Source organism: Parasteatoda tepidariorum, chromosome 6, assembly GCF_043381705.1.
Source record: "Parasteatoda tepidariorum isolate YZ-2023 chromosome 6, CAS_Ptep_4.0, whole genome shotgun sequence".
Classification (NCBI taxonomy): Eukaryota; Metazoa; Arthropoda; class Arachnida; order Araneae; family Theridiidae; genus Parasteatoda; species Parasteatoda tepidariorum.
Genome location: NC_092209.1, coordinates 31,420,590 through 31,448,538, shown reverse-complemented (window position 1 = coordinate 31,448,538; position 27,949 = coordinate 31,420,590). Strand labels below are relative to the sequence as shown.

General features: G+C 29.0%; 1 protein-coding gene across 1 annotated transcript in view; it reads right to left on the bottom strand.

Moving 5' to 3' along the window:
* LOC107448655 (BMP-binding endothelial regulator protein) overlaps nucleotides 1-27,609 on the bottom strand; it is a 153,212-nt gene extending 125,603 nt beyond the window's left edge. Inside the window, exon 1 of the mRNA XM_016063957.3 lies at nucleotides 26,950-27,609. Within this exon, the coding sequence (XP_015919443.1) occupies nucleotides 26,950-27,031 (82 nt within the window). The 5' untranslated portion in view covers nucleotides 27,032-27,609. The remainder of the gene's footprint in view (nucleotides 1-26,949) is intronic.
* Between the last annotated feature and the right edge of the window lie 340 nt (nucleotides 27,610-27,949).

Here is a 27,949-nt window from a genome sequence, read left to right as displayed (position 1 = left end):
GTGGTGTTTAGCAGAACCCCAGGGTTCCGCTAAACGCCATTTGAGAAGTAACTGCAAAAAGTGAGAAAAGTGATCACTTCAAAATTGTACACAATTTGAAAGCTGGTAAGCGAGATGAATCTAGTTTCAAAAATACTTATATAATAGGATTACCAAATATTTTAAACAATAACATTATTTTCTTATTAAATCTAAATAAAAAAAATATAATAAATTAGCTTGATATAAAAATCATCATAAATGCTTAAACATATACCATTTTTAATTGGCTGTCTTGAATAAATATATTGACTGTTTACGACCCGTTCTTCTTCTGTTTAAATTAGGTACTTCTTGCAATAGAATTTTTTTTTAATTTTCCACGTACCTGAATATAAATTCATCCGCCTAACCTTACCTCAAGGCAGAAGTCAGAAAGAAATAATTCTTTTAATGAATAAAGAGTTTATAAAGAATTACAAAAAGAACAATCTTCTGTTAAAGCCGATCAAGGTCGTTTGGTATACGGTGATCGCTTCCTAGTAGCGTAACTTGTGAAAAAATTATTGAAGAAAAAAAACCTCTTGGGGCTCAGCTTGTAGAGCTAAAAAAAAGCAAACGATAATTTATGGGTTGTTGACTATAATCTTCTGTAAGCATCAGTGTAGAATTATTCACTCAACACAAGCGATTATGCTAATGTAAACTGACTATCGTCGGGTCGTGATATTCAGTTATGGAGGAACAAATCTTTAACCTTAAGCCACGCTTGCAAAAGGCTTCCTCTTTAAAAGTTTATAGGCTCCCAGAGAAAATTCGAACGTTTTTATTTGGAAATTGTTTATTCTGCGAAATCCTATTTTAGAAGGAATTTCCTGTTACCAAAATTTAGCTTTTTGGCATCGTAAGTTGTTAATAATGGCACCTCTCTGGTAGGTATCAACTCAATAGTTTACCTCGTGGACTAAAATACGTCTGGCGCCTAATGGACATGTTTATTGCTTCATTAAAGTATTAATAACTTTTTCTGATGATAATCTTTGAGAAAAAAGTAGCTTCTAATACGTTTGTTTGGCTCATATTCATGTACGGCGTACTTTATTACTCTAAAAGCTTCAAGGTTAAAGCGATAAATAAAATACTTTTTTTTATTATTTTTATTAAAACGAAAATTTTATTTTGTAAGAATAAAAGATTTATGTCTATCATGTTCTGAATATTCGGAGCTTGGTGAAAATAATCCCAAATTTACCTCTTTTATGACACAGTTCGATAAATTTAAGTAATGGTATTCAATTTCTAAGAAAGAAGAAAAACAATGACGAACATCAAAATATTTTAAAATAAAATGCCATACACGTATAAAATATGAGGCATCACTATCTAGCTATTTAAAGTACCGCCAACAGTGTGGCTAAAATTTCCAATAATCTGCCTTTATCATCGTAATATTAGAGGGGGAAAAAGCACGATTTAAATATATGTTTTGACTATTGTTAAAAATGCAAATCATGGCGTTTTAAATTCAAAAAAGACTTTAAAAATCAAGTTCAAGTGCAGTACTACGAATCGAATATTTATTAACATTTGTACTTATTTATTAAGGGTTTTGCCATATCACTGATTTTCTAATACACCGATTATCTGTTTCGCTTTGTTTTTTTTTAACCCTATAATTATCTTCTTATCTTGTGCCCTACTTAAAAGGGCAAAATTAGCTGTTTACCACCAGCTACTGTGCAACTAAACTAAAGTGACCACACGTTCCGATTTTGGCGGGACAGTGCCGCTTTTTGGTGGACTGTCCCGCGTCCCGCCGATTTTTAAAAATGTCCCGCTTTTTAGAAAATATCTGCATTTCTTATTTTAAATGTACTGTAAAAATATATTACCTATTATTTATTAAGTATTATGGTGAATATGAAGAAAAAAAACGCATAAAATGCATGCAGAGTAAACTAAATTAGGCAATGTACCAAGTTATATTTTCTCGGTGGTGTTCGATCATTGTCGTTACGTCTCGGCTTAATTCAGGTAAATGCAGACAGTGCTGTTTGTTGTTTTCAATTTGACGTTCGGTTTGACTCATTATTTGATTGACGAAGATAGTGGTAGAGCAATAGTCGCCACAACGTAATGGTCAATAAGGTAAAATTTAATACTATTTCTTAGCTTTTGCAGCAATTTTTTTATTTATTTCTAGTATTTACCCACAGAATAAAAAATGAGTAAAAAAAGAGAGTGCAAATTTAGTGAAGAGCTAAGCAGAGAATTTTCATTTATTAAAAAAAAAACAAAATAGACTATATGGTACGGTGTGATATGCAATGCTGAATTTTTGGTCTCACATGGTGGAAAAAACGATATTACTAAACATCTAGCGACAAAGAGGCACAAAAGATTTTTGAATAATGCTGCTTCCTCGTCTAAAATGGAACAGTTTTTTCGCACTGCTAGCTTTGGCAACACGGAAAAACAGCTAGCATTAGCGGAAGGGCTATTTGCTTTCCACACCATAAACCTTGATCTGAAAATCAAAGTTTCAGATCAATGGATTCTACATCGCAAATGATCAAAACATTATAAGACAAAAAATATGCACGTGCAAGGACAAAAACCGAAGCAATTATTTGTGATATTTTTTCCCCATATTCGTTTTCACAATTGCAGAAAGAATTAGAAAAAAGCGCATTTATATCCATGAATTCTGATGCTTCCAACCACAAAGATTTAAAATTATTTTCCACAATTGTTAGATTTTTTGATCCAGAAACAGGAATTAAATATAGAATATTAGATTTTGTTTCACTGCCGAGTGAAACTTCACAAATAATTTTTGATTCAGTAAGTACTATTTTAAAAAAGAATAATTTGAACATATGAAGTGTTACAGATGAAAAAGTTAAATGTTGGTTATCTGCAAATGTGGAAACAGACAAAAAATGGTTATTCCTTCATTTTGAACAGAATAATATTCCTTATCAAAATATTTTGAAAATTGTAGAACTCGCGCTCTTCCTTCCAGGAACAAATGTAGCAACAGAACGTGTTTTTTCTAGTATCAATAAAATATGGACAACTGAAAAAACGCAGTTGAACATTAAAACTTCAAAAATCTATTTTAAGTGTAAAATATAATTTTATCAATTCATGTGAAATATTTCACGACATTTTAATAAATGATCCGAATCTATTGCTAAGCATTCACTCAATCAAAAATATGACCAAGAAAGAAAATCATAATTTTTTTTGAATAAAAAATTTCATTTGATTAAAAATCATGATGTTTAAATTATTATTTTTTCAAATATTTTTATGATGTATGTATGAATGTATACAATAAAATATATGTAACTAAATTGTAATTCTCATTTTCTCACATTTGTCCCGCTTTGTCTCAATGAAAATGTGGTCACTTAAAACTAAACATAAAATGTAGCGATTAAAATCGCCACTTTTCACTGAAAATGCAACTGCAACTTATGTGTTACAAAACACACGCTATAAATTTGCTATAAACTATTGTTACATGCACGGGAAAGCTGTATTCATTCCTGGAACGTTCAGATTATTCTTAACTGGCTCAGAACAGGTGGTCCGAATTTGGTTATTAAATGTTTCATTCTAATTAAAATTAATATATTACTTTATTTTTTTGGTCTATAATATTTAAAAGTAATATCACTAATGCAATTTCATCATCTTGATAACATTTATTCCACATTTATTTTGTAGCGAATATATTTTATGTTTGTTAATAAACATACATCTTAAGCTGCATTATTTTTTAACAATTTAGGATTTATAAAATGTAGGGCTGAGTTCCAAAACTTAAACCCCGAATTTCTTTGGTTGTAAACGATATAATACTTAAATGTTACAGCAACCAACTTAGAAACGAACCCTGTGAAGCTTACTAAATTTAGTGGCATGCTTCAAGAGAAATGTTTTACATTAATAAATGTTTTACGTTAATAATATCATTTAGAATTTAGAATTTTCAATTGAAGAATCAGAATAGAAGAAGAATAGAATTAGAAACGACTACACATACTTTCAAAAGTGGCCATGATTGAGAATGTTACAGCTGGCCAGTGACCGGTAACAAAATTTCCTAATCTGGCCTTATATACTGTTAGATCTCGATATATATATTCACATATCTTACAATATCACTATATATATTTATGTTTGATATATTACCTATTGCCAAATTTAGTAATTCTGTATTCGCTTTCTTGGTTTCTCGTTCTTTTTTTTTTTTAACCCATGGGCAAAGTGAGTGTTGTTTTGGTTTTGATGGCTTGCGCACCGTATTTGGACGTCATCACACTTTTCAACTGTGTTCAAGAGTAATAGTAAACAGTGCGCATGCGTCGTCATTGCATGCGTTACTCTGGCAACCGCTGCTGTTTGATAATTTTTTTAGAATTCTCTTTTTGCTTTTTATTTTCACCAGCAGGCATTTTTGATGTATTTACATAATAATAATTTAAAATATTTTTATATTCTTTTTATTATTAACTTTTAATTACTGTCTTGACGGTGATTTTAATATAATTATGAATACTGATGAAGGAAAAGGATTTTGCGACGTCTTGAAACACGTATATAGGCAGGATTTGAAAACCTATCCGACGACAAACATCCAATTGAGACAGTTTTTGCAACCCATGATTTGAAATGTTGTGGCGTTTATCAGAGTCAATCCATAAAGGAAAAAAAGCATTTGACCAATGGGCAACCAGTGATCGTAATAATTTTAATAATTTTTTTAATAATTTTTTTTTACTTTATATACGTGCTATATCAAGAATCCAACGGTTTTCATGGCGTTTCGTTACTCATAAAAATATTAAGTGTAGATAACTTAAGTCCGTATCCTTTTTCTCTAGACTAATATAAAATTACGTGACCGTAAATTTATTTCATTGCACTTCCATTTTTAATTTTAAAAAAAAATTGCAAAAATACGGTTTTTCAATATAATATTTACGCACCAGCTGGTTGTTGCATGACTTAACTTACTGAATCTTAAAAAAAATTTTAATTAACAGTAAAACCCAAATCTGTAATTTAATTTTATTCGTTAACTACAGACTTGGGCATTCTGAACTATTAGACTCTAAATCTTAACTATTAAACTTTCATTAACTTATATCAGACAACTTGCGAATATATTCCATAATCAGCCTATAAATAGCATTTTTTCTCATTTTAATATTTTTGAATACGTTGGAAAAGTTGAAAGTTGGCACATATTTTTTCCCCTTCGAATAATAGCACCAATAGGGTCCATTGATCTAGTTTGACTGAATTTTTTTTAAAAACTATTTTAAATATATTTCAATACATGTAGATTAATGCAAAAACATATTTATACTTAGTTTAATATTAATTCAATTAGAAAAATGCAAATCACCCCTCAAATAAACATTTCCAAAAAAAGTCATATTCACTTTTAGAAGGGTTTTTTTTATTCCCTGACAAGTCGTAAAATTGAATGGAACTAAGTAGTTGAAGAGGCTTTTTGTGGAAGAGGGCTTTCCAATATGCATATAAAACAATTTATATGATTGCTCGACGCATTCTAAAATTCTAAGGACAATCTCATAAATTTATTCTGAATCCTTTCTGGCAAATACCCAAAACAGTTTCAATGCAAATGGGGGTTTTCAAGATAAAGCTTGATATTCATAGTAGACCGATTTTCAACCATTTTCCAAACGCGATATCAAATTGTATGAAATTTACGCGAATCTGAACCATGAAGAATACGTTATCATTGTGAGTCATATTTAAATTTCTGTTAGGATTTTAGTACATTGCAGATAATAAAATTACTACAAAAGACAACTGGGAAATATTTAATGTATCGTTGTTCCAGAATTAAAAGGAATCCAAGTTATTATAATTCCAATGTCGGAAAATATTTTAAATATTCAGATAATATGTTTCTTTTTTGTCCTATCAAATTTTGAAAATTCTAAAAGTTTAAAAGGATGCTCGTTGTGTAAGAAATAATCATTCCTACCAAGAAAAAAAAACATCGTTGGTGAGGGTTTAAATTTGGACACAATTCGAAATGCGTGCTTACGAAAATGGACACAGCTCGAAATACGTGCTTACGAAAATGGACATAGCTCGAAGTGCGTGTTTGCGAAAATGGACAGATCTCGAAGTGCATGATTACGAAAATGGACACATCTCGAAATGCATGTGCATGAAAATGGACATAACTCTAAATGAGTGCTTGCGAAAATGGACACCGCTCGAAACGAGTGCTTACGAAAATGGACATAGTTCGAAACGAGTGCTTACGAAAATGGACACAGCTCGAAATGCTTGTTTACGAAAATACAGCTCGAAGTGCGTGTTTACAAAAATGGGCATAGCTCAAAATGAATGCTTACGAAAATGGACACCGCTCAAAACGAGTGCTTACGAAAATGGACATAGCTCGAATTACGTGATTACGAAAATGGACGCAGCTCGAAACGAGTGCTTACGAAAATGGACACAGATCGAAATGCGTGTTTAGGAAAATAAACACAGAAAAAATGCTCCTTTTCTGGTTTTAACACAAATTTAACAACTAGACGAGGAATTGCAAGTTTACTTTTCCTTACTTATTTAAACACTAAGCATGATCATTACCAGTAAAAGTGAGGACTTCGGGGTCAGGATGACTATTTAACAAATGTAACTTTTCAGGCGATGTCTTCGTATACATAACTCTAAATGATAAAATGAGTTTTAAGACTCTAAATTCCTACAACGTAAATTTACTACTACTAATATAAATTAAAAGCATCTATGGCAACTTTATAAAAACCACTGTTGACTTTTAGTCTTTTCAAGAAAAAAAAAAGAAGTCTAATTTAGTAAAATTTACCGAGTAATTTACCAAATAAACGCCATCACGTTATGAATTTATTTTGGTCCACTAATTCATTCTTTTTTTTTTTTACAAAAAATATTCATAAAATAAGTTTAAAAAATTGAATCAAATGCTATGTCAATTTTCGTAAACACGCATTTCGAGCTGTGTCCGTTTTCATAAACACGAGTTTTGAGCTATGTCCATACTCATAAACACACATTTCGAGCTGTATCCATTTTCATAAACACGCATTTCGTCGTAAACACACGTTTCGAACTATGTCCAAATTTAAAAATTCACCGACGATATGAAACTACTGCATCCATTTATGGCAACAGCAAATAAAAAAAAAATGAAACCGTTAAGAATTTTATCAGTCAGTCGGATCTTAAGAAAAAACAAAAGAAAATCTCTCACATTACTTTCCCCTATGGCAAAAAACACAGTAAGCATATTCAAGTCACATTTAGCATCCCTCCAACACTTGCCATTATTTTAATATAAGCGGGAAAGATTTGACCCACTTATCAAGATTGGATCTGTTCTGGGCAAAGAGGGAAGCACAGCAGTTCTGCGTTTGACACACTTCCATCGCAAATTGCATCAACAACCATACAAGAGCTCCGAGGAAATCCAATTTGTAAATACATCTTAGGAATGAACGATGCGTCTTTCATTTTGAACTGCCATATTTCAAGTAGGGAATATATCTGCATGGATGATTTCAACAATCAAAACGTCTTTTTCCTGTTGATGATGGGTGGAAAGAAACAAAGATGGATGGGACATTCGAATTTTTTTTTCTGTATAAATCAGTAGACATAACAATAAAAAGCATGATTATTTAAAATATCATCGATTGTTCCTTTTTACTTGACAGCCAATGTTTGTCATGTATAACAAGATCACATGACATTTTTATAGGTTCATAAACGTGTATCAGTCTATGATAGAAGGATCTGTTGTTTTTTATAACTAGTTCGATTCTATGGTAACAGGAATCGATTCAAGGAAACGGTAATTCCGCACCCGACTTGCACCGACTACTGTGATGACGTAGAATATCCTCTGTGATAGACTGATCATGGGTTAGAATCCTCTTGCCGTCAGGCCAACAAGCAGAGGTTTTCATAGTTTTCCACTCAACGTAACTCAAATACGGGGCAGTTTCATTAAAAAGTTCCTCAACGAAGGCAAATTTCTCCCGATTCAGGAATTTCTTGTCTTCTGTACTGGGTTCAATACTACAAGGCTACGGACATTGGTAATCATTAGAGCCCGGATTTTGATGACCTAAAAAATCTCAATTAATGCCCTTAAAAAGTGCAAAAAATGCCCTTACAAACTGCAAAAAATGTCCTTAAAAGTGCAAAAAATGCCCTTAATGCGAAAATTGCGCTAAAAATGCCTTATGACATGACTTAAATAGAAGTAAAAATATTGAACTAAAACAATGTTTTACTCTTTAAAATTATTATGAGTCGTTTCAAAAATATAAAGCAATGCAATACTTGTTCTACGTTCATTAAAGTTTGAAAAATATGTTTTATATCCTAAAATAGCAAAAAAAAGGAAAATATATTGACTCCAAAACATTTTCATTTTGTATAGAAACTTAAATGAATATAACAACTTCCATCTCATAATATTACTAAATATCGGAATTACAGTGGATTATTACATTTTTTTTTTTTAATATTTTGAAATGTAAACGAGCGTCTCTTGTCTGAAAGCAAATTTTTATACCAGGAGAAGCTTCTTTCATCGTCTACTGATGTTATTGGTGCGTACTTGAAAAGGACGGTCACACTTGCTGACAATTCTTCTTCAATTTGAAAAGATGTTGCTTCACCTTTTAATATCCTGGAGATTTTCTTCATTGTTTGGAAGCCAGTGTAATAATAAAAAATTATAAAAAATAATAAAAATTAGAAAAAAATTAACAAAAAATTTAAAAAATGCTTTAAAATGCAAAATACGCCCCAAAATTTAAAGAAAATGCCCTATAAATCTCAAAAAATTGCTCTAAAGGACAAAAAATGTCCAAAAATGCCAAAAAATGCAAATGTCATCAAAATCCGGGCCTTAGTAATCATAAACTCAAAATTTGATCGGTTATTCAACGACGGTTATAAAATAAAATAAAACGAATTAAAACATTATTATACGAATTGCGAAGATAAACTGATAACATTAAAAGTCATTACGATTAAAAAATAATATGAATCTCTATCTCTGAATATCTGTGTTGAGTTTCTAAACATTTTTCAACTAATAGTAATATTAGTATCATTCAATATTATTGCTCCTTCTATTACAACTACTTTGTTATACAATCATTCTAAATAAAGAAAAAACCTCACCTCAAGTTCTTGCTACTTTAGCCGAAAATATCTGAAATTCCCTCATAGGAAGTTAATTTCCGCCAAACCACTTGAAAAAACTCTTACAATTGAAGCCCACGCGTTATTCTTCTGGTACTTAAAGGACACAACGAATGAAGAGAAGCCTTTCATATTTCAAGAATACGTATCCCAATTCATTCCACCATCTTGAAACCAAATAATCTTTCAGAAGTCCCCGCATCATTGTCTTTTTCTTAGCTAATTAATCTTAATAAATTTGACACTTAAAAGAAAGGTTTAACATGCATCGCTCAATATCGCGAGGAAAAAAACGTCATATAAGTATCAAAAATTGTAACTTTTACTATTTCGTTTTTAGAAAGAAAAAAAAACAGTATAATTAAACGTAAATTGTGAGTAGATTTTAACGCTAGTAAACATTGACACGTCAAGGAAATGCTTAACACAAGAAAGACTGAAATACCTATATTACCCAAAAGCAGTCAAAATGACAGCATTGTGAAAGAATAACTAATGTATAAAAAAAATTTAAAATAAGTTTTTAATATTTTTGATATTATTTTCAGTTATATAACAAGTTATTAGCAAATATTAACAAGAAAAAAACATATATTTTGTACAAAAAGTCACAAAATTCTAAGAAATTGTGTCATCATTGTTTTTCTAATAGAAATTAAAAAGCAGTCAAAATGACTTCCTTGGGCAATCTAGTGTTAAATGTTTAACATACAATGTGGGGAAAAAAATTAAAAAATAATGAATCACCTAGAATAACTTTTGATCTAATGATTGAGTTTTCAAGTACTGGAGCTCAATCTTAATGGCTCAAATATGCTAATGAATTAGCACAGACGATATTTTAAGTTACGAAATCAAACACAAAAACGTACTTTTTCTGAATAAACATATCTTTATTTGGACTGATATTTGACGTCAAAAATATCCGCCCAAATCTTATTATCTTAAGGAACCTATAATTGACCGTCAAAAAATAGGGGGGGGGGGGATAGTCTCAATCTGGGAAATATGGTACCAATAGTTTGGTCAAAAGAGCAGACCAAAGCTTGGATCCCATTAAGTTAATTTGAATTTTTGCGTATTTCACCATGAGAATTTTTTAAGCGAATCAAAAATTTTGTATAAAATTATAAATTTTGTTTATGCAAAGATAACTTGATTCAAAAAAGTATCTTTAATAATTTTTTTTTAATATTTTTCTTAACAATAAACTACAACATTTTAAATTATAAGGTATTCAAATTTTTACATAGTTTTAATGAATGCAATTTTATAAAGCAAAATCCACAATTTTTCATGAAATTGGTGATGTGATTCTTGAAAAATCGAATTTTAAAAGAGTTGTACATTTAAAATTGGATTTTTCAGAAACCAACCAGAAATCCTTTTCTATTTGAATTGTTGTAATGATAAAAATGTCGTTTATATGTAAAATAACTTCTAATTTATTTCTTCTTATTGAGTCACACAATATGTAAAACGAACAGTAAAATTACTTCTCATTCATTTCTTCTTATTGAGTCACACAATATATAAAACGAACAATAAAATTACTTCTCATTCATTTCTTCTTATTGAGTCACACAATATGTAAGACGAACAGTAAAATTACTTCTCATTTATTTCTTCCTATTGAGTCACACAATATGTAAAACGAACAGCTAAATTACTCCTCAATTATTTCTTCTTATTGAGTCACACAATGTATAAAACAAAAATAATTTTTTTAGGTACAGTCGATAATTTTTTAGGTAAAGTTGATTATTTTTTAAATCCGAGAAATTACTCATTATTTTGCGACTAATATGCTAACAAAATGTTCTTACATAAAATTATGGAAATTAAAAGTTTATTTTCCAAAATGTGCGCTTTTAAGGGAAGGGAAGAAAAAAAAAAACGATTAATGAAACGAAATTCCGGTCAGCTGAGTGGGAAGGAACCTCCAAGTCTTTCAAAAAATATAATAAAATTAAATATGATTTAATTTTGTTATATTTCATACTAATTATCTTTTTTAATTAAATTTGTTTAATTTTTATTATCTTTTAAAATTAAATTTGAGTAGATTTAAATATCAATAAGCATTTCGGGAGATATACTTTTGCGAACTGTATAATAAAAATTACAACTAATTTATCTGCATATTTTTTTAAATCTCTTAATTTTTTCTTTTACTATTTTTATAGTCCAATTTCGATTATAAAGATATTTGATATACTATGTCCAACTATTATACTCTTTATATATTTAACTTATATATTTAACTTATATATTTTTCTTTCAACTATTGTTTGAGCGTATTGTTTCTATTATAATGTAAAATAGACAATCATGAAAACACGACTGATGTAGTTCAATAAAGACGAGATAGGGAAAAAACAGAAAACATTATGAAAAAAGTGTATTTAATTATAATTATTAAATGGTAAATAAATTGTACTAATGTTTTAATAAATTATATTTACTTTTATACTAAATTTTTACGTAAAGCTGTATCCAGTCAACAAATGCTACGGATATTGTAAAACACTATGTTGTAAAACATTATTATGACTCTTCACACTTTTTCCAACAACAAAAATATCTTTGCGTAAAACATTTAATGAGTTTTTATTGTAACCAAAAATAAAATAAGAATTTAAAAAACGAATTTGTTGTTAAAGTTGAAATAAAAGATCGAGTAAAATGATTGCGTTTATATTTTATTTTAAAAGAACCGGAAACTAAATCTGAGGAATCAAATTTGTTTTAAGACGCAGTAAAAAATTCCTGATTAAATTACGGTATCAAGTACCGGCACTTAGGGTGCATAATTCGTAAAATCATTTTACAGTAAAATCCATTTTACTGTAAAATATCATACTGTAATTTTTGCAGTAATATTTATTTAATTAGAGTGGTTCAGTGATTTTATAGTAATTATTACGGAAAAATTACGGAAAATCAGATTTTAAAGTAAAAAAAAACAAACAAAAAAAAGTACCGACACCCTGAACGCCGGTACTTCTTACCGTTATTTTATCTCGAATTTTTCACTGTGTACAATAAAAGGTTTTACGTTCTCTTAAAGGAATAGTACTTCATTTTTTAATTATATTTTATAAATCTTCAAGAATCAAAAATGATTGAGAAGTATTCATGGGGGTTGTTGAGCGAAGTGAACAGGAATACAATTCTCAGTCAAATTATAATTTATGATTGAAGTGACGTAATATTGCCAATTAGTTTTTTTTTTAAATTTAAAAAAAAAAAATTTTTAAATTAAAATTTAGAAAACCAGAAGAATTTTATTAAAAAGTCCTTGTTTAACATCCGTATCAAGATAATCTAGTTAGTTCAGTTATCGTTCTCAATTATTCAGTTTTTGTGGTACTTAAGATATTAGGGATGACGAAAGACAACTAATTGTTCAATTTTTTCAAAAGTCAGCTAAAAGTGAAATGTTTTCTCAGATATGTAAACAAGAGGTTAGCCTTTACGGATCTTCTTTTTAGTCGTAAAATGGACGGGTCGTGTAAATATTGTGAAAGCGAATATATTCCTGTCGAAACGATCTTAAGTTTACTTAGTTCAAGTGGAGACTTTTAATTTTTACTTCCTCTTGGTGGGTGGTAAAAATGTTTAAGAATAGAACAAAAGGAAATAAAAAGGATATTTTTAACAGGGATTTGGCGATGAACTATTGAAAAGGTTTCCAAAGATAGTATGCTTATTCAATTTTTTGTACGTATAAACTTTTCAAATTATTCAATTTTTGTGTACACATAAATTTTTCAAATTATTCCTTGTTTTTGTACTTATAAATATTTTCAATTATTCAATTTTTTGTACGTATGAAGTTTTCAAATTATTCCCTTTTTTAGCACATAAATGTTTTAAATTATTCCCTTTTTTGTACATATAAATTTTCCAAATTATTCCATTTCTTATACAGATATATGTTTTAAATTATTCATTTTTTTGTACGTATAAATGTTTCAAATCATTCCTTTTTTTGTACAGATAAATGTTCCAAATTATTCCATTTTTTGTACAGATAAATATTTTCAATTATTCCATTTTTGGTATGTATAAAGGTTTCAAATTATTCATTTTTTAACCTATATATGTTTCAAATTATTCCATTTTTGTACACATAGATGTTTTAAATTATTCCTTTTTTTAAAAAAAAATATAATGCTTTCAAATTATACTCTTTTTTGTACTTATAAATGTTCCAAGTTATTCCATTTTTTTGTACATATATAAGTTTTAAATTATTCCATTTTTATATATATAAGAATTATGAAATAAATATTTTTAAATATCAATTTGATAAACAATTTTAGCTTTCAACTTCTTTCATTTACCAAAATTGCAATGAGTGAAAATTTAAGAAAAAAAATCAAAAATAAAGTGAAGGTTTTTATTTGTAGTTAAAAGTTAGTCAGGGTTAAATACCTGGCATTTTTGATTTTGTTGAAATTGTTTGGGTATATTTTTTATGTAAAACTATTTGAAACAGATTTTTTTATTTTTGTCAGAAATTTTTTTCCTTCTCAAGGCTTAGTGGGTGAAGCTGAAGATTCTCCAGAATTTTGAGAAAAACTAATCTACTTACGTGCGGCAATGCTTTTTGTGAAATGAATGAATCACGGCGCACTAACCATTATTTTGTGTTTTGCTGCTTCTATACTAACTATTAAGACAAACACTTTCGGGAGACCTTTGCATCGAAAGTCAATGATCATTAAAAAATCTTCGAAACTAGTCTAGTTTACATTAAGGTTAATGGTTGCAGCAAATTCGAATTATATCTTGGTTGAACAGGAACCATAATTTCTAACATTATTTGGATGTGACGTACGCTTATACCTTTCCAGTGTTGCGTACATGGATCAAAAACCTGATAAAGTGTTTTCTATTTGAATAATTTATGTGTGAATCCATAAAAACAATGATTATTTAATAGTTACATCAAAACTTTTGTGTAAATCATAATAACTGAATTCAATAATGTAATAATAATAAATGCGTAAATATTGTTTCTAAAATAAAATCAGCGTAATTGAGTACTTGCACTTCAAGAAGAAGAAGACTTTCCATACCCACACATGTGGCCTATGAAGTCAGTGCCAGCTGATCTTTATTAGCAAAATAGCTTATTAAAGTTGAGCTAAGTCTCTCTGCATAAGTTAGAATGTTAATTAACGATAAGTTAATTAATTTCAGAGCCGTATCGTACATCGAATTAGTTGAAATATAATTCTTTCTTGGCTATTTCTTTTATTTAACTTAGATTTATTATTTGTGTACGTATTTTGTTGTAACGGTGATATATTTTTGCTTTACGCACCTGGCAACTTCGATGCATAATTATTTTGTTTATGATCCTCGTGGCTTCGTGCCTGTCTTTGTGTTAAGCCTCTGTGTAAATATATAGTGAAAGAGCTGAAATCTTTGTGAAAGAATTTAGAATGTGTTATTGATACTTGACGGGCTGAGCTTACTCGAAATAGAATGGAAAGAACAGTTGCTAAATTACACAAATGCCGCGTTTCAGCAACCAATCAGGATCATGATATCCTCACTACTTCACTTGAATCCCTTTGAATACTTTAATTGAATCGTTTAAAAGCTACATCGTCTTTAATTTTCTTGACGAACTATTAGAAAAATAAACACATATTTTCTTATGACGATCTTTTCTACCTTAATTTCGATGACTTTCTAATAAAATAATTAAAACATTTTAGTGCACTACAAATAGTTGGTTAAATTAACTGATAAGATGAATAAAATAAATTGCTATTTCAATTAAGTTACGCGAATCGCTCAATACTTTAGCTTTTCCATTCTTAACCTTCAAAGCTGATGTACCCAAGTTTCTAATAAAAAGTTTAGCTCACCTTCATTACTTTCATTTTTCTAGATTACAAGTAGCGAGTCAAAGTAATGTAGAAAGTCACAAACCAAATACATAATGATTCACGGTTTCTTTGTTTTTTCAGTGACATCTGTGACTAATGTTAAGATGACAGAACAGTGATTATTCTACATTATTCATACATAAAAATATAAAAGAAGATTATACTCTTCACGTTTTATGTTTATTTTGTTTGAACAGGTAAGAAACGAATCCAATTAGCGAAAATATAAACTATAAGTATAAAATACTCAAATTATTTAAAGAAAAATTATTTAACTCTGCAGGCAGTTTTTTAGTTGGGATCATTTTAACGCGAATAAAAGTTTTGTTCACATTTTCTGAAATTATTATTTAACACTACTTAAAGTTTTTAGCTAAAGTAATTTTTAAGTGAAGTTAAGTGAAGAAAAAACTATTTAACATTACTAACAATAATTTTGTTGGATTAGTTTTTAAGGGAAGTGATAGATTAGAATTTTACAAATCTTTTTATTTATTTAAAAGAAAACTATTTATCTCAACTAACAAAGCAATTTTTAAGTGAAGTTATAATTTAGAATTATGCTCACCTTTTCTGTAAAAACTATTTAACCCTACTAAAAAATTTTAGTTGGATTAATTTTTACGTAAAGTGATGATTTAAAATGGTGTTTACCTTTTTAAAAAAAACTATTTAACCCTACTAAGAAGTTTTCTTTTGGGATAATTTTTAATTGAAGTTATAAATTAGAATTTTGTTCACCTTTACTGAAAAAAAAATCTATTTTAAAATAATAACAAATTTTTAGTTGCTTAATGTAGTTTTTACTTGAAGTAAAGAATTAGAATTCCAATCACCTTTTCTGAAAAAAACTATTTAACATTACAAATTTTTAGTTCTTGTAATTTTTACGTTAAATAATGTATAAAATTTTCATAAATTTTTTTTGAAAAAAATTATTTAATACTAAGAAAAAAGTTTTTAATTTGAGTAATTTCTATATAAAGTAACGAATTAGAATTTTATTCACCCTTTTTTAAAATATTATATAATTCTACTAAGTTCAAGTTTTCAGTTCTGGTAATTTTTATGTCAAGTAAGGAACTAATATTTCATTTACCATTTTTGTATTTACCCGATCTATTTTAAACTTAGCATCGCTTAAAAATTGCAGCAAATTTGAAAAATATGATTCAGTGCGCTCCAAAATCTCTATTAGTACATAGATTAATTTGCTGCGAGACAGTAAAATCAACGACAATTGTGATTATTTTGTCCAATATANTATATAAATATATATATATATAGTTCAAAATGAAGATAAAGCAAAGGAAAATTACAGACATATGAAAAAAAGATGGGGGAGTAAGTAAATAAAAAAATAATAAAAAATCCGGAAAAAAAAGGATAAATTTTTTTTTAAAAAATCCGGAAAATGAGAGATATAATCTTTCCATCAGCCCACACGATTATATCCGCAAAAAAGAGTGTGGGCTGATAAAAAGATTATATCTTTTATTTTCCGGATTTTTTGAAAAAAATTTTATCCTTTTTTTCCGGTTTTTTTTATTATTATTTTTCCCCAGTTGTTCGTTATTTTTTTATCATTATTTTTCTTTTCCCCCCTTTTTTCATATGTCTGTAATTTTCCCTTGTTTTATCTTCATTTTGAACTTATCTTATGAGTTCTATTTACTTGCAGCGCAATAAATGAAACTTATTGTTTTTCTTAATTTTCTTCGTGCTTTTTTGTATTTTTTTATTTCGCTGTATATATATATATATATATATATATATATATTTGTCAATAACCCTCAAAATTATTATTCTCGATAAAAGATTATTTCATTTTAAAATACAACAAAGAAAATCAGATCTTGATCAACGATTCTGTTCTTATTGTTTAGTTTAGTCAAATTGCAATAAAATTTCCAGTGAAGCTATTTGTTGTTTCGTAACTAACTTGACTAAACATTTCCTCGTTTGAAAGGGGGAAAAAACGATAGAAATGACAGATACTATATTAGATTAGTAAATAATTAACGGGGGAAAAAAGGTCACACACAACAACCTTGCTCCAAAAGAACATTTTTCACGCAATTTTTTTCGCCAACTTTCTCTTTCGGCTTCAACTATTTAAGAAAGATGAGCCAACTCGATAATCTTCGTTAGAAAAAGGGAAAGTATTAAAATGTAATAAAATGTTTCGAAATGCATCGGATGATGGAAGTTGCCGGTTGTTTTTTCTTCTTTTTTTTTTTCTTCTTCTCTTCTTTTTCTCTTTTTTTTCCTTTCAATCTCAAATGCTGTGACGAAAAATCGTCGATGCGATACGTTTGCTCTAGAAACTTTTTTTGTCGTTGTCCTCCAAAAAATTTTGTTTGAGGCACGCTTTAGGAGAGATTATGTTGAAAAAAAAAGAAAGAAGGAAATTAGAGATGGATGTTTAATGTTCGCAAAAATCGGGAATGAGTTGAGAACAAGAACGGCATTATTGAATTAATAGATCCAAGAAATTGAAGAGAGCGATTATTGCAGTTTTTTAATGCTTTGAAAACACATCTCGTTCAAACAGTAGTTGGCAGTGCAATATATTGTAAAGCTTGTAGGACACAGTTTACTTCTTAACAAAGCATAATTGTTCTAACTAATTTTGTATTAGTATACGGAAAGAGTAATAGAAATTATCAACAAAAAAAAACAACTGTACTAAATTTAATGACGAAAAAAACTAAGATTTTCAAATTGAAAAAAGATTTAAAAAGTGGACCCCTAATTTCAAATTTTTAAAATATTTTTAGGTTTTCAATTCTTCGTTAGTGATTCGTCAACATTTTGATGATTTTTTTTTTTTTGTCGAAATATTGTTTTGTTTAAACATTTGTTTGCGAAGCTTACTTTTACGACTTCATTTTAACAAGGATTCTAAAAACAGTTATTAAGTACCGTAAATATGGAACACTCTGCTTATGATAGGTAAAAAAACATACAATAACAAAATTCATTTCTAATTAAGTGACAATTTTCTTGTCTATATTTATTTTCAGATCATTGGTATTAGATTCATTCTCAAATAAGTGGTATCAATTTCTAAACTTTTTAAAAATCTAAACTTTTCCAAAAGATAAAATAATCTTAGAGATAATATACGTTTTTAAACTTGAAAAAATAGAATTAAAGATTTATGAAGAAACAGAACTTATTAATATTAATGTTGCACGATATGAAATCTGGAAAATTTATTTAGTTTCTTACAAGTATTAACATATATTATATTTATTCACAAATCATTGGGATTAGCTTTCTAACACCCAATTGCATTTCAAAAATATAAGCTATTCATCCATATTTGAAAGCAAATTTTTATAAGGACAAAGAAGAGTGCTTTATTATTGCTAAGATAATCTGCACTAACTTTAAGCTCTACAAAAAAAATGAGTATTTTATTGCTGCTTATAATTTGCTTATATTGCAAAGCGGACAATAAAATTTTAAAACATTAAAAAGTAGAATTAAATTACTAGTGAAGAAACAGAACCTGAATAAGAATAATGTTTCACAATAAAATTGTAAATTTATTTAATTTCTTACAAGTATTGACATTTCTAATATACTTTCCCATGTCAGTGGGGTTAACCTTCTAACACCCAATTGCATTTTAAAAACATGAACTATTCACCCAATTTTGAAAAAAAAAATTCATAAGAGCAAAAAATGTATTATTTGCTAAAGTAATGGGCTCTAACTATAAGCGCTACAAAAAAGATACTACTTATAATTTGCTTATATTGCAAATCAGATAATGTACGTTTTTAAACTTGAAAAATTAGAATTAAAGATTTATGAAGAAACAGAACTTTATTAATGTTTCACAATTATGAAATCTGTAAAATTTATTTAGCTTTTTACAAATATTAACATATATTATATTAATTCACAAATCATTGGGATTAGCCTTCTAACACCCTATTGTAATTTCAAAAATATGAACTTTTCACCCATATTTGAAAACAAATTTTTATAAGAACAAAGAATAATGATGTATTATTTGCAAAGGTAACCAGCACTAACTTTAAGCACTACGAAAAAAAATTTGCAATGTATTGCTGTTAATAATTTGCATACATTGCAAAACGGACAATGAAAGTTTTTAAACATGAAAGGATATATTATTAATCACTTGTGAAAAAGGGAACTTGAAATTTCATCCTCCAATCATGGTTAAATAGAATTCGGGGTTAAAGGAGTAAGGGCTATTTTGACTCAAAAAATTAATTTGTACTGTCAAATATTACAAGACCCTGGCCTGAATCTGGGCGGAGTAGTGAAATTCGTCCTTTTATAATTCAAATAGCGGCCACTTTTTAGGGTCTGATTTAGGTCAAGAGTCTTGTTTTATAAAAATTGATGCCAATTAAATGAGTTTTCACTTTTTCATTCTCTAAAGTTCAAATTTCACTTGCAACCGAAACAGTGGGAGGTTACTTAATAAATGGCTCTTAGATCATTTATGTATCCCTCCTGTCATTCAATCTAACTTAAATCTAGCTTTTAACTTGCAAGAGGAAGCTATAGCACGGGAGAAACTTTTCATCAAAAGTTTTCTTTTACCTCCATGGCTTATTTAAAATTTAAAGTATAGAAAAAATGAGTTCAGACAGACCTAGAGTTGGCTATGAAGTTTCAAATACTGAAAAGAAATTTTCAAAATATCAAAATACACTCAAACCCCGCTATAGTGAATCTTTAACTTCGGTTCACTATAACCGGGAGTTCACTATATCCATACTGCAAACAATTTTAACTAATTTTTCTGAACTGCTCCCTTTTATTACATATTACTTAAATAAATGACCTATAAAAAGAAATGCAAAAACGATTAAAAAACAATATGTAGTAACAAAAAATTTGTTAACTTTTATTTTTTATTACTCTTTGTCTTGCGTACAAAAAATTTAGGGGTGGCCTTTATTTAGGGATGGAAAACTGAGGTAGAAGAAGCAAGCAAGAAAAAATGCTTGCGGCTACATTCAACTCAATAGATGGTTTTAAAAATCGGTATTTTATGTAGATATTTCAAAATTACCAAAAAATGAAGAAAAAAAAATCAGTCAGCGACAGAAAAAGGTCATGATATCCAATTTCTTCACTTCTTTTGGTTCACTATAGCGACAAAAAATAATATAAGTGAGCGAACATTTCGTTCACTATATCCGAGAGTTCACTATAACGGGGTTTGACTGTAAATACAAATTATGAGAGGATAATTTAGAATTACGCAATGGGGTAGTTTTCTTTCAATAATTTGTTTGCAGTTTGATATTTTGAAATTTTTTTAATTCAGAATTTGACACTTAACAAACTACTCTAGGTTTGCCTGTACTCATTTTTTATATACTTTAAATTTTAAATTAGTCATGGAAGTGAAACAGAATTTGAGATGAAAAGTTTTTCCCGTGGTATAGCGTCCGCTTTAACTCATTGTAATTTTTCATGACAAATTCGGTTTTACCTCTATTTTAGTAGTATTTTACAATTTAAACCTAAAAGAAAAGCGAGTTCAGGTTGAAACCTAGAACAAACCTTCAAATTTCAAAATTTAAACAAATTATCGCTCAAATTATTCCCTAAGTGCATTTTCAAGTAATTTTGACATAATTTGTTTATATTTTGAAATTTTTTTTTTTCAGCATTTGTAATTTCTTGATTTACACTTAGTGAAATTTTCATTACAACATTATGGCAAAATAACTAGCAGCAGTCTGTCCACCCAATTAACCACAAAGTTTACGGTAAGGAATATTTTTTACCTTTACAGTTTTTAAACCATTTACAACTAGTATGGTTACAAAATCATAAATACAAAATAGTACTGTTATTTTATCATTTACAACTGGTATGAAAATACCATACTTTTTTTTAACTAAGCAGCTGTATGGTACTGCCATCTATGAATGAATGAGAGTATCGTGTTTTAATAGTCCAGGGTCACAAATTGGAGAGTGCAAAGCACTGAAAACACTTCATGTGTTGAAAGGAATTGAGGAAATATCATGGAGTCAACGCTGGGATTCGAACCCCAGTTCTGTCGGTCATGAGATTGACAGATTAGACCTCCCGAAAATAGTATGTACCCATCAGCAAGGAGTTAAGTGACTTCCTTAAGTGGATCAAGTTGGTGCGATAAAATTCTGGTTGTTTAACCGTATTAAGTGATGGTTTTTCTCCCTGTTGACAGTCTGAATTCCATCTTATGCGTGATTATTTGATAGTTTTGTATGAGTATGGTAAAATAACAATTTAAAAAATTGTTATTTAACCATTTTTTCAGAGAAGTTTGTATCAGTATAGGTATACCTAAGCTTACTTGTCTCTGAATTTTAATTTTATAATACGCATATAGTTAAGAATAAATTTGTTATGAAATGTTTCTCCCGTGGTGCAGTGTCCTCTTAACTAAGTCAATTATTTCAAACTAGTGGTAATCATCAATTGAATTTGTTATGAAAGGTTTCTTCCGCGGTTTCATGTCTTCTTAACTTAGCCAATTATCCCGAAATAGTGGTAATCATCAATTGAATTTGTTATGAAAGGTTTCTCCCGTCGTGTAGTGTCCTCTTAACTAAGCCAATTATTCTGAAATCGTGGTAATCATCAATTGAATTTGTTATGAAAGGTTTCTTCCGTGCTTTAGTGTCCTCTTAACTAAACTAATTATCTCAAACTAGTGGTAATCATTAATTGAATTTGTTTTGAAAGGTTTCTTCCGTGGTTTAGTGTCCTCTTAACTAAGCCAATTATCCCGAAATAGTGGTAATCATCAATTGAATTTGTTATGAAAGGTTTCTTCCGCTGTTTAGTGTTCTCTTAACTAAGCCAATTATTCCGAAATAGTGGAAATCATCAATTGAATTTGTTAGAAAAGGTTTCCTTCACTATATAGTACCCTCTTAACTAAGCCTAATTAATCCTCCTTTCCTAAGCAAATAATGACCTTTTAACTAGGCATAATAATTCTGAAATAGTGATAATTATCAATTGAATTGGTTATAAAGGTTTTTTCTGTGGTATATTGTCCTCTTAACTAAGCCAATTATTCCGATTAAGAGTTAATCCTCATTTAAATTTGATATATACTCTTTCCTCCAAAGCTTTCTTCTATGCTTTATTTAGAGTCAGTTAAATGCGCTTTCTTCCAAAATTTATCATCTATTATCAAAACAAAAAAACAAAAATCATAACAGTATTTAAAACGATGGATAAACTTAACTAAACTATGTTACTGTTTAAACGTAATTTATGAGTGCTGCAGATAAATGAAAAACAACGTCACAAAACCTAAGAATTTTCGCCAAACGAAAACAATATCATTCGTACTATGCAGTAAAACAAACACACGTTCTTCCAAAAATTCATCATCTATTATCAAAAAAATTGTAACAGCACTTGAACAACAGACAGATTTAAGCCAAAAAATATACATCACATAAAAATATTTTGACAAAGTTTCACTTCAGAAAGAGGCATGCTGCTGCAAGACGAAAAACAAGTTGAGATGTCATAGAAAAATAATGTAGGCAAACGATTTATCAAGATGTAACAACCTCAGAACGTTAACTCTAGAACTCGAAATAGAATGGAAGTGACAAACGGATCGTTTTCTTGATGAAATAACATGCAAGAACGGTCGTTTGCCGTGGTTTTTGTAATAAGTTTAAAAAGGTAACCGAACATAGGTTCCATTTGGTATAAGGAGTAAAATAATGTGTAGTTGCCTTTAACAGCGTAATACGTAGGTTAAAATAGACAATTATTACAGTCTGCGGTTTATGAAATATTGGTAATACTAGCCGAATTTGACAAGCAGCTTGTTTACCTTTCAGAATTATCTTGGATAACTTTTTAACTTTAAGGGAACCAAGCCGAATGCACTGCACAACTGTATTAAAATATTCTAATTCTTTAACCCTTCTACCAATAATAACACCTTAATTAATTTAAAACAATATACTAAAATTTTTTCCCGATCTAGCTATTACTGTTTTCCTAGCTAGTTTTTCACCGTCTGTTCAGAAAAAGTACGTTTTTGTTTTTAAATTCGTAACTTAAAATATTGTCTGCACTAATTAATTAACATACATGAGGTCACCTAGGATTTGAAGATCCGATCATTAGATAAAAATTGATAACAGGATGGCCCGCTTTTTTTTTTTTTTNTTTTTTTTTTTTTTTTTTTTTTTTTTTTTTTTTTTTTTTTTTTGCATTGCATTGCACACTTCTTATATTATTATTTAATTACTTTTTAACTTAATGACAGAAAGAAATAAAGCTATAGTAGTGAAAGCGTATTTATGATTCCCTCAGCTAATGTAGAACCCACCGCAATTTATTTTATTTTATTTTATAACCGTCGTTGAACAGCCGACCCAATTTTATGAGTATACGATTACTAATGTTCAACTCCGTTGTCTTGTAATTTTAAATCCAATCCAGAATACAAGAGAACTCCTGGATCAAGTATTGGGAGAAATTTGCCTTCGTGGAGGACTTTTTGATGGAGCTAACCCGCATTTGCGTTACACGGAGAGAAAGACTACGGAAATCTCCCACGGTTAGCCTGATGACAAGGGGTCTCTAATCCATGATCCGTTTACCACTGAGGATATTTCAGATCAGCACTGTGGTCGGTGCAAGCCGGATGCGGAATTCGTATCGACTGGGATTCGAACCCGGTTCACCTCATTTGAAGGCGAACGCTCTATCCCCTGAGCCAACGCGGCTCTACCACTATTTATTAACCTTGACACAATTAGACTTTTAATTTATAAAGTTTTCAAATAAAAAAAATTAAGTCGGAGAGCTCAGGAAATAAAGCGCTCGCCAACCAATTAAACGAGGCAACTTCGAAACATAGCAGTGACTGGACAAACCATATACTTTTCCCACCTCACACCGACCACAGTGTTCATGAGAAATATTCAAAGTAATAGAGAGATCATGGGTTTGAGACCCTTTGTGAACAGTTTAACCTTGAGAAATTTTCGTTCTTTTCATCACAGAGCAACGTAAACCCTGACCGAATCAATAAGCTCACCAAGAAGGTGAGTTTATTAAATTTTAAATGCTAAAATCCAGTGTACTGTTACACCTCATAATTAAAGAGCTGAGTAAAAAATAAATATGCCGCCAAGTCTCGATACATCGAACTCTTTGTGAAAAAGATGGATGATTTATGTTAGAGCCATGCTATAAAAAATGAAGAAATGTATTTAAAATAAATGGTTTTGCTAACAATGATATTAATTTCACTCTAAATGAAATACTCTAAAAATTTCACAGTTCAAAATTATTGTTTGCGTTTTTATTTAGCAGATTTTTTTCAGTCAACGATCTTCTTTTATTATTGTAAAATAAAATTATGTTTAACATTTACAGATAACTTATAACATATATTTTTAAGCTTGAGAGAGAGAGTGTTTTCTGAACACTATTTACCATGCTTTCTTACCAAACTCTTTCCTTAACTATAATAGAACAGAAAAAAAACCTAAGACGAATTGCCAGGAACGAGCTTCCCATACAAATACGATTTGACGAATTTCAAGGGACGAGTTACCCGAATAGATACGATTTGGCGAATTTCTGGGGACGAGCTACTCGAATAGATCAAAGTTGACGAATCTCTAGGGACCAGTTACCCGTAAAGTACGAGTGGACAAATTTCTAGGAACTAGTTACCCGTGTACATACGAGTTAGTGAATTTCTAGGGACGAGTTACCCGTATAAATATGAGTTAACCTTTGAAAAACTTCTAAGTATCGACTTTTGATCCGATCAAGAACAAAAATGAGTGAAATGCAATAAGAAAAGATTTTAATAGTTGTTCCAATAATGATCCGAACTCATCAACTACAATAGACTTCTTATAACGTAACAAGATAAAATCAAATATTAATTTGGTGAGAAAATATGCAAAGCATGTGAATAATATAAAATAACTTCTTCTTATTCCGGAAGAAAATTATGAAAATAATTTGAATTCAAAATGTATATAAAACATTAAGACCATGAAAATACAATATAAAAAATTCCGGAACAAATTGCAGTATAAGATACCGGCAATTTAGGTGCATCATCCGTAAAATCCATTCTTACCGTAAAGTATTATACATTAATTTTTACTGTGATATTTATTTAAATTCATTATATAGAAATATATTTTAATTCAAATGGTATATGAAACATTAAGACCTTGAAAATACACTGTAAAAAAGGCCGGAACAAATTACAGTAAAAGGTACCGGCAATTTGGGTGCAACATCCGCAAAATCGATTTTACCATAAAATCCATTCTTACCGTAAAGTATTATACATTAATTTTTACTGTTATATTTATTTAATTAGAGTGATTCAATGATTAAACGCTAATTATTACTGTAAAAATTGAGTGACCGTGAAAATACACTGTAATAAATTTCGGATCAAATTACGGTACCGTCGCTTTGGGTGCATCATCCTTAGAATCAATTCTTACCATAAAATATTATACCGTAAATTTTACAGTAATATTTATTTAATTAACGTGAGTTAGTGGCTTTATGGTAATTATTACTGTAAAAATTGTGGTATATCGCATTTTTTATTCCGTACCAGGTTCCAGTAAATATGGATTTTACGTTTAAAAAGTAGCCGTGAGTTCCGGTACTTTTCATCGGAATTTCATCCGGAATTTTTTACAGTGCAGGAGAAAATTATAAATAAATTAAAGATCAACAATGCTTTAAATCAACAATGCACTAGATCAACAATGCACTCGATTATAACGCAAGCGTAACGTTAACCCGTAAGGTTAACTCTTGAAATAAAGAAGTAAAATATTCCAAACAGTAAAATCTCCAATGATCTCAACTGTTACATACCAAATGTAAGAGCATTTTAATTTCACTTAGTAAAATAACGTTTAAAAAAAAAAAAAAAAAAAAAGATTTACAAGTTATGATNAAAAAAAAAAAAAAAAAAAAAAAAAAAAATTAACAAAGTTTTTGAGTAGCAAAAAAAAAAAAGACAAATTATAATTCAGAACGACTTTTTAAAAATAAAAAGCTTCACCGTGCAATGAAATTTGTTTCTTGCTCAGGGGGGAAAAAACTTAGTGTTTAAGTTTTTCAAGAAGCAATTAGTAAAACATTTGCTCTTTAAAAAACGTAGAAAAAAAATAGAATAAAAATAATAAAGAATGCATTGCTTATAAAAATAAACACTTGCATATGAATTAAAAAAGTTAACCGATAAAATAATTAAAACATACGTTTGAAAGTTATTCCATTTTAAGTGTATATAAAAGAATCCGATTAAACCTTATTCATTCTGAAAGCAACAAAAGAATTCAGAAAGCAACAAAAAAATTCTTTTATTTCTGCATAATTTTTTACTTTTTCTTCTAAAAGAATTTTTTCTAAATTTCCACAATTTGCATAGTTTAATTTTTTTTTTTTTTTTTTTTTTACTTATCCATTTGATTCCTTGTTTGAACTAATTTTTTTTAATACTTTTAACGATAAACATCCAATTATTTCCTATGAATTCTTTGAAAAATATAAAATCAATTTTGCGGATTTAATATTAATTAATTCGACAGGTGATAGCCTTTAAAAAAAATTCAATAAAAAGTTTCTTTCGTCAAAATAAACTAACAACAAAAATTTAATTAAAATAAACAATAAACAAACAATTAGCAGCAAACGAAACGTTGGTAAAGAAATGGACAAAACTCTTCATTAAAATAATTAGACATGAATAAAATAAAATTCTTACCTCCACTTAAGCCACTGCCAAACGATGTAGGAAAACTTGTCAAAATAATCAAAAACAGAATAATAGAGTTCATTATAATCATTTTCCACAGTTGAAAAAGCAGAAAAACACAGAAGACGACACTGCACAAACTTTTACAAAACAATACACGTCGCAAGTGCGATTATTGGTAGAACGCGAACTGGTAAACAAAACAACAAACAAATAAACACAAATCTATTTGGCACGCTCACGGCTCGTGGCAAAACCACGGACAATATCAAAAAAGAAAAAAATAATTCATACAAAAAACAAAACTAAAATGAAAAAGCAAAACAGAAAGGGGAAGAAAAAAGATATTCAAACGAGTCTCCGTTCGAATTTTTTCGAACAAGTTTTTTTTCTGTTTACTTTTTCCTAATAAATATTCTTTATAATTTTAAATTTTTCCAACTTAATCGTTTGCATAGTAAAGATAAAATTTTATTTTTTCGTTTGCATAGTTTCTTTTGAAAAATAAGTTTAAGTTGACCAATTCTCTTGACCAATCCGCTAAATTGTTACTAGCGAGTTATAGGGTGCCCGCAAGCGGTGCAAGAGAGCGGGTTTTATAAGTTGGCTTTGAGGCGAGAGAGCGATTTGTTAGAATGGTAAGAGCAGCTTTTCAATTTATTTTTGTTTGTTTTGCTTCCACTCCGCGCTTCCAGCCAGATTTTTCTGGACGATAATTAGCAGCGACATCTATCAGAAGAAGCACGAACTGTTTGGAGTAAGTTTGAGAAAGTTGCTTTTTCTGCTTGTTTGTCGTAGATTTTTTTATTAAAGTTTTTTATATCTTTCATTCATTTCTTCAGTGTTCGTTGGAATAAACTCAAATCAAATGAAACTAACTAGCATTTTTAATTTATTTGTTCTTATATATTTTATTTGTTAATTTATTTATATTTTGAAAAAAAATTTAAAATAATGAAAACTTAGGAAAAAATAAAAATTACATACGCTAATAATAACAAAATAATAA